The 8,801-nt window shown below is 46.7% G+C and overlaps 1 protein-coding gene across 1 annotated transcript in view; it reads left to right on the top strand.

The window, feature by feature from the left end:
- Positions 1-8,801, top strand: part of Syn2 (synapsin II) — a 155,698-nt gene that overhangs the window by 133,540 nt on the left and 13,357 nt on the right. The window contains exons 9-10 of the mRNA XM_075983116.1: positions 1-54; positions 1,288-1,437. The exon at positions 1-54 is cut by the window's left edge and continues 49 nt beyond it. Coding sequence (XP_075839231.1) covers positions 1-54; positions 1,288-1,437 — 204 coding nt within the window. The remainder of the gene's footprint in view (positions 55-1,287; positions 1,438-8,801) is intronic.

The following is an 8,801-nucleotide window of genomic DNA, read 5'->3' as shown; positions in this document are numbered from 1 at the left end:
ATCTGTGCAGTCAAAGCTGTGCATGGCAAAGATGGGAAAGACTACATTTTTGAGGTGAGTCTGGTCCAAGGAACAGGTCAGTAGGCAGTGACATCCAGACTGGGACCAGACTTTTGGCTCAAAAGTTGTGTGAGAATCTCACACCACATTTAGAGTCTTCTATTATGAATGTCCATAACCATTCTGGAATGTCCATAGTCCAGATCTGCATAGCCAGCTTCCTTTCCAAGTGGAGGGCTGTTGGCCACATCACACAATAGTACTAGATGGCACTTCTAGGTGCCTGGTTCCTAGCCTACTTTGTTATGAAGGCATCGTAGTGATTGTATCATTTTTCCTCTGAGAAAGCCACCTTTGAGAATCATTCAGTCAAACCTAAATCACTATTAGATGAGGCATTGGGTCCTCTTTACCATGGATGTGTGCTTGTGACCGCAGGGTGAATTGGTTTCAACTTGGCACCTGAATGCAGATGATTCTTTCTAACATCTCTTAGCCTTAGTGATATTGTACTCTGCCTGGTCCCCTAACCCAGCTTTGCTAACTCTCCTTCCCCTGTTAAAGGCAAAGCTGTGGCAGTGAGAGCCCCACAGTACCCCCTCACTGGACTCAGTCTTCCTGGAAGTACAGGAGTTGGTGTTTCCTGAATAGTAGTGTCAGGAGGCCCCAGTGGGTTTCAGATTGAAAATATACTCCATAGCCTGATTAGCATGGAACTTTCTAGATAACCATGCCACCCTCTCTGGGTAAGCCTGTTCATCATCTGCACATGAGAGATGAACCACAGAGATAGGGGGATCATAGGATCCCCATAAAGCAGACATTTCCTAAAGAGAGGAAGTATTGCTGTAGATACAGAATCAAGATCAGTGACAAGCAGAGAAGCTGTCCTGGTCAGGAGCAAGGCAGGAATCAGGCTGTTCAATGAGCAGAATGTTTGGGGACAGACTGAAAAGTCAAAGGATGCAAGCTGCCTGCTCTAAGGCATTCCCTTCCGTGTCTTCCTGCTCTTGTAAACTTCCAGCCCCGGGCCATACCCTCTCCTGCTCTTTTGCCTCTTCCCACTGCCAGCACTCTGCATCCCAGAGCTCTGCTCTGGGTGAATGAACAGGAAAGGGGTCATGGCAAATGTTTGCAGCAGGAGCAAGTGATCCCTGTTGCTGCTGAGGAATGCAGTTCCAGCCAACCTACCTACTTTGCTGCCTTAAAATGTATCCATTCCCACAAAGCACAGCGGGCCTTTATATTTCCAGACCTTTTCCTTACCTGGGCCACATCTTCCACCAGGTCATGGACTGTAGCATGCCACTGATTGGGGACCACCAAGTGGAGGACAGACAACTCATCACCGATCTAGTCATCAGCAGAATGAACCAGATGTTGTCCAGGACTCCTGCCCTGTCTCCTCAGAGACCCTTAACCACCCAGCAGCCACAGGTAAGAAACCACAGGCAAAGACACCCAGCGCAGTCGTGAACCACTGCTTCAGACACTGTGGCTCAAGAAGCAGAGGTCAATACCTATAAAGCTAGCTGAGATCCAAGGGCTTCCCCCTCTTCCTTCTCTTCCATTTCTTCCTCTCTGGCCTCCTCCTCAGCAGTTGGCAGTATCAGCTATGGAACTGTGCAGAGGTAGAGTCCTGGATCTCTGCCCTGAAGACTCCAGAGAAGTACATCCCACTTTCCTGTGACTTGGGATGTCTTGGTTTGAATTAGGAGATCTCTGAGGGAAGCCTGAACCAGATAGTTCACTGGCTCTTTATTGCTATGTGTATAAGATCATCTTTCTGAGAAGGCTGTAGGTTCAGAAGGAAGGGAAAGCTAGACCCCAGTTCTGGGGGAGACTGACATGGTGAAATTCAAATTAGAAATATGCTTTTGTTCCTCTGAGAGAGAGGTGGTCTTCTCCAGTTGATGTGGTACATGACTCTCATCACAGTGGCAGTGTCTCAGGTACAGAGCTCCTGGAAAATCTACACAAACTTCTGTAGAGCCTTAGGCCCAGGAGCTCTACAATAGGCCAAAGAATGGATAGCACCTTGGGCCTGAAGGTCAAAAATATATCCAGGACTCTCACCTCTGAACTTTTATATAATAGAGCGGTAAGAACCTGCACAGTGAATCCATGAGTCTTAGCGAACTTTCCCCTAAACATTGGTGTAACTATGTAAGGAATCATTTCCCTTTAATGAAAGTCAGGTTTTGACATTTTTGTTAGAATTCTCTTAGAAACCTTTCCTTCAAAATTCAACCTGAAATAGTTTAGGGGAATAGAATAGAATAGAATAGAATAGAATAGAATAGAATAGAATAGAGTGTTAGCTTTGAAATGAACATCTCCCAAGTTAGGAATTCTAGACCTGCTTCTGTTAGCTTTATGGCCTTGGACAAGGTCCATAGCAGTAGATAAATAAAAGTAACCATAGTCCACGTCCCTAGAGTGTTATGAGAATTAAAAGAAAAGAAAAAAACCCTAAACTAAGGCGGAACGATATGAGGCACCCAGTGATGGCTAATGTATGTGGTCAGCACATTCTGGGTTTCGATCCTGCAGTCTGAGGCCTGGAGAAACATCAGCACCTTATCTAGAGATGAGCGAATGCCCTCTAAGATTACACTGCACTCAGTTGCAAACCATCAGCTTTCCAGAAATACTTCAGTGGGGAAGAATAAAGGCTGGGAGTTTATACTGGGCAGGGAGAATCAGACTGGGATATTTAGGGTAGGTGCTAATTACCCTAGACACTCAGTCATTGTAGAATCATAGAGGGAGATGTTGATATTCAGGATAATGAGCCTGAACTACCAAGAGAAGAAATTGGATATTTTAGGCAGTAGTATATATGCCACTTAAGGTAGGCAGAAACATGATGTATAGTAAATATTTTCCTGTAGTAATAGGAGCTGCGGGTTGTATTCTGCCACCCAGCTCCTGCCACCGGCTAGCTTTACCAGAAATAACAACACACAAATTATATTCTTTTAAACACTGCTTGGCCCATTAACTCTAGCCCTTATAGGCTAATTCTCATATCCCAATCAACCCATCTCTAATAATCTGTGTAGCATCAGTCTTACTTGGAAAGATTCAGCATGTCTGACCTGGCAGCTGGCTGCATCACGTATCCCCAGGAGAGGGGAGCATGGCCTCTGAGCTCACTTCCTCTTCCTCCCAGCATTCTGTTCTGTTTACTCCTCCCACCTATGTTTTAACCTATGAGACCAAGCAGTTTCTTTATTATTTAACCAATGACCTTCCTCCATCATTTTCCCCCAAAGTACCTAAATTGAAACAATGTGCCATTTGGTAAGTTGGATCTGTTTGTCCAGTTGATTCAATCTAATATCTTTTGTTTTCTAAAATGTTCTTTAGAGCCAGCCCTGGTGGCACACACCTTTAATCACAGCACTGGAGAGACAGAGGCAAGAGGATCTCTGTGGGTCCCAGTGTTACCTTCTGGTGTATAGGCCTTAGTAGATCATTAATTACGGCCTGCAATCACATTGCAGATTTAATTTCCGCACAGGAAGCCTAACGGGACACACCCAAATCATATCTAAACCATACTATCCCTTCTTTTACAAACACTGAATACTTAAGCTTAAGCATCTTATCACACCACGCTGGAAACCTGGATACTTGGGGCGATTCCCTGCTCTATTATAACATCCCCTTATCTCCAGACTGTTTCCTCACTTGTGAAATGGAGTTAAAGTGGGTGATTTTTAGATCTTGTCCGATACCAAGGCTACCTGAAGTTAGCCAGACCACAAAGTCTGAGGCCATAATCCTTCATAAGACTGCCTTCTCTCCTGACATCAGCTGAAAGTTCTGGAATTCCAACAACCCCCGGGGCTGACTAGAGCTTTGCAGGAATCAGGGAACTCACTGGAATTGTATTCACAGGCACTGTTGTCATAGAAAACGACTCAGATTAAAACCAAGTCACATGAAGTTGCACAGCGAAGAATCTGAGAGATCACAGCAGGGCATGCCTCCCTCCTTTCATCTGTATACCATAGCACACAGGAGTATTGGCAACCAGAGCAGCTGCCTGAGCTTCACTGTTCAGTTATGACTGGGACTTCATTAGTGAACCCTGATTGATTGATCTGATTGGACTGTCTACACATCCCGCCTTTTCTAGATGTCAAACTAACGCATGTGGTCTAAGGGGTCCACCATGAATAACAAAGACCCTTTATACCTCAGAAAACCATGGGAGTTTAGAAGCTTCTTCCTGTAAGCCTGATGTAAAAGCTAAGCACCCCCCCCCACTTTCCACTCCCCCTTCCCAAGACAGGGTTTCCCTGTGTAACAGCCCTAGCTGTCCTGGAACTTGCCCTGTAGACCAGGCTGGCCTCGAACTCATAGAGATCCACCTGCCTCTACCTCCAAAGTGCTGGGATTAAAAACCTGTGCCAGTACCGCCAAGCCTCGATTAAGGCAGGGCTGAATTCTTTCCTGCACATGCAATTAAGTTAATATAAATTTCCCAAACGCTTCCTTCTCCTGTGAGCAGTGGCGAGGTTGGCTCTGTGTTTTTCCTTGATTAACGGAGGCCTAATAACCTTAGGACATATGTAGTGGGTGAGATGCGGTTTTGCCCAAAATCTGTTTGTGTCCTGACTTGAAGAGGTGACGGTGACTGGATTCCTGCCTGAGCAGCTTCTTCTGTGCCTTCTGTTAACTTCCTCCTAGTCTGTGCTCTGACCTTATGCTGACCAGAAGCCAATGGACACCCAGTAACAGTCTAACACCTGGCAAGATGTGGTGATGGCCCTTAAGCCACAACTGTACTGGTCACATTTCCAGACCCTGTTTTGTTTTGATAAGGACACTCACCTGATGACTGGGAAGACTTTCGTCATCTAAGCCCAGGCTCACGGGCCAGTCACACCTGCAGACCAGCTGCCTTCTTAACCCTGTTGTCACACCTCCCTGCCCCCTGTACCTTCCCCACATGTGTTTAAGGCTCGGTCTCTGCCTGTGCAGGTCCCACCTTTGCCTTTAAAGTGGTCCCTCTCTTTCCTTCTTAGTTTATCCTTTCCCAAATGCTCACATCCATCTATGAACATCTCCCATTGGAAAACAAAGAACAAGAAAATACCCTTCAAGCCCCGCTCCCTCTAGCTACCAATCAATCTCCCCTGCATTGTTTTCCCACTGACACCTCTTTGTCATACCACATTTCCTCTTCAGTCCACTCCAACCAGCATTCTCCCCCACCATCCCACTGAAACTGCTCTTAGCAGACTCATTTCTGGGTTACCCATTCTGATCGCCACGTCTCTTCTTGCCTTGGTTTCACAATGGCCTTCGATACAGCTGACTCCTTCAAGACAGTCCTTGCTGGGCCTCCGGGAGTGCCCTCTTGCTCCTTTATCCTCTGCCTCCGTGGCTCCTTGTCATGAGAACGCTACATCAGAACAGACAAACACGTTTGCATTTCCACAATGTCACAATTGATTGAGCCATAAATTCTCAGGGTGCAGTGCTTTTAACGGAGACAGTGTGCCAGATAGTCCCACCTTTCCACGGTAACTTAGCTAAGGCAACACACGCTCTTTCCTTACAACCTTAATTGCAAACATTAACTCTATGATGGCGCATCACACACCACACAGCATCTTTCTAGGTGCGTGGAGATTAAAGAGTGACTGCAGCAGTTTAAGCCCAAGAGCTTCTCAGAAGGAGGCTGACAGCAATGTAAAGAAAATCTAAATTGACGAGAGGAGGAACCCCAGCCTCGCTGCAGGGAGAGCAGCTGTCATGTCAGCCACAGGTGTCAGCTGCAGGTCTGAGAGTGGAGGGTGGAGCTGAGTCTGACTGCAGGGGCTGAAGGGCGGGACAGGCCGAGAGGAAGGAATAAACATGGGATGAATGGCAGGTCCCGGCTGTATGGGCAGAAGGAAGTTGACTAGCCATGTCAACAGTGGGGACTGAGCTGAAGATCAGGGATAGTCGGGAGTTCTGTCTGCCAGTCCTCCGTGCACACACATGCTGGCCAGATGACAGGTTAGTGGGACATCACCATTGACGGTCTGGGTGTCTACCTCTGGGCCCAGTGAGAGAGTTAAACCCTTTCTTGTCAGTGTGTCTGTTAAAGTCTTAGGCCCAGGTTCCCTGGTGTGATTTAATACACCCTGATAAATTTCCAAGGTGGTACCCTTTTCACTCCCGGAACAAGTCCTTTGTCAGGCGCTGCTGAAGAGATGGTACTGTGTGTATATGCATCCAAGGGCACAGGCGTCCTCCATCTTCAGCCAAAAGCTACCCATGCAATGGAGTCCCCCGGGGAAAGGCACGGCTGTTTTATGCAGTGTGGAGTAACTTAAACCATGGCAGCATGATCTTAACATTTCCTTCCCAGCTTTCTTTTCTGACCTTCCCACTTCTGATAAATCTCTAGACATACTCTGAACTTGTGAATTCCCTGGGGAGCTTGGCCAGCCCCTGTCTGATTCCTGCCTTGACCACGCCTTGCAATTCCAAGTCACACGTCTAAGGCTTAACACCTTTGCTTACCTGTCTGACTACAGCACAGCCAGAGCACGGATCTTGCATTTCCACCAACGCCTTATCCTTCCCTTTGCCTAAATTTCCCCAGGCTGTTACATAGCCTCTCACCCACCTCTCACCCATGTGCCATCCTACCCTCTATACCTTAGCTAGGTGGGTCCCAAAGGCCTGTGTAGCCCATTTAGCCTCCCCTAAAATGTTTTCCCTCCTTTTTTTTTTTTGGCTCAGCTCACTGTTGGGTACAGAAACTTTCACGACAGTGTGACATTTCTTCAACCACCCAAAGTTGCTATTGCTTAGCTGCTGCTTCCTTTCTCGAGTTCTGATTTCCCACTTCCTGTCAGCTGATTCTTTCATTAGTTTGTTTGTTTGTCACTTCTCCTAGAATGCAAACTCTTTGAAAGTTGGAACTTGTTCACCATTTCATCTCAAGGGCTTAGCAAAGCCTCTGAACTCTGCTATCCATTGAAGATACTCGCGTGGGGCTCTACAGCTGGGATGCTCCTGGAGAGTTTCGATCTCAAGTGACTTCATCAGTGTAGCTCAGGCCTATATAAACTAAGAGGCCATGACATCACTAGGCAGTGTGGCCAATCACTGAGCTAAATATTGTTATGCAGTATATAACTAAATATCACAGGTGTTCCAAAAGGGCGGTTGAGAGCAGTTTCCCCAGGTTGTAGTCGCTTGTTTTGGGAAAATGTAAAGCCAAGTAACAAATGTAAATCTATTTTTAGTATCTCCGCATTTAGTAACAGCTCTTTAAAAATGACAAGGGTACAGTGTTCTTCCTCTCCAGGCAAATCGCTTCCACCACTTTTGTCCCTGTGGTAGGCTTCACAGAACATAATTGATCACGTATCCCCATTTGAAATCAATGCCTTTGATAGCCCTATCATCCTGTATCTAGATCCTAAGGAAGCCTTGGTAGTGCAAGCAGAAGAGATAAAAACCAAGAAACGTTGCCTGGATCCCAGCCTACATGTCATGTTTCCTGCCAGGCCCCTTCATGTGTCATGTATGCCATTTCTCAGTCAAACCACTCTTGTTAGCTTCTTTTGTGGCCATGGAACCACAGGCTGAAAGAGAAAGAACTTCTTGCTTGCATTACATAGGTCTATGATCTACTCTGCTCAGTAATATTGATAATATAGAAGAGGACCAGGACAGACTTGTGACGAGCTTGTTTGTCCCCCCCTTTCTCTGTCCACCCCTGTTCTACCTGTTGCTAGAGCATTCCTTCCTATGATAGAGATTACCTGAAGGAGGCTAAGGGAGGGAGGGAGGACAGTGAGTAGGGAGTATGTTTGCCTGGCTGTAAGCCCGCTCCTTACCTGAAGTGGATACAACATGGAGAACACAAGCTAGCTAACTGTTGTGCATCCTTCCAAGAATCAGGGAGGTATTGATCACATCACCAAAGGCAGAGAGGTGAATAACAAAGCTTTGGATGCCAATGCCTTAGCCTCGGCCTGCGCGGACTTCTAGCTTCCGGGCTGCCCCAGGCAACTGAACCTCTACATAGGGAATACTGTTCTCAGGGTGACACCTGGTGGCCAACAGTTGCAGAGCCTCTGTTGTCTACGCTTAACTGAGCCTCTTTCCTTGTCACCCAGGCTCTCCCATCCCCCAAACAAACTCAATCTCTGAGAGTGGGAAATTGCTCACCGCTTCATCTCTAGGTCTTGGGAGAAATGGAGTACCTAAGGCTGCTGAGTGTGTCACGAACAGCTTGACAGCTGGGAAATCCCTGAGACGTGTGGGGTCTGCCAGCGGGACCTGAGCGCAGCCTGAAGCTGGGGTCTAGAGAGAGCTGCTTTCCAGACCCCCAGAAACAAGGGAGAGACATTCAGGTGGCCAGAACTTTCAGATCTTGTCGAGAGAGATGGTTTCCTTGTTTTCATGTGGCTGGGTCCTGCTTGTTTGTTTTCATGTCTCTTTACACTGATCTCACACTTTTTTATATTCCTGTAAAATCTTCCAGAGATAAAAGGCCGAACAATAATGTAGGGATTTCAGATGCTAACAAGTGAAGCAGGGCCTGGTTTTTGTCAGTGCCTTCTTCAGTGCCCCTTGCTTATGCGTTTAGCCAGCTCCTTATTTAGCTTGTGGGTAAGACCCATAGAGAACTGGTTTAAGACTAGGCCTCTGGAAGCATGAATGTGCATTTGGTACCTGGGATAGGGTAAAGCTTTCTTCTCCCTGAGCTGATTACATCACACATTGGATGTGACTTCTAGTCTGAGGGTAGTAGTATAACAGGATGGATTTGAACTAGT

The sequence above is a fragment of the Microtus pennsylvanicus genome, chromosome 8, assembly GCF_037038515.1.
Source record: "Microtus pennsylvanicus isolate mMicPen1 chromosome 8, mMicPen1.hap1, whole genome shotgun sequence".
Lineage (NCBI taxonomy): Eukaryota > Metazoa > Chordata > Mammalia > Rodentia > Cricetidae > Microtus > Microtus pennsylvanicus.
The sequence above is the reverse complement of the archived record's forward strand: the minus strand, read 5'-3'. Positions and strand labels throughout refer to the sequence as shown.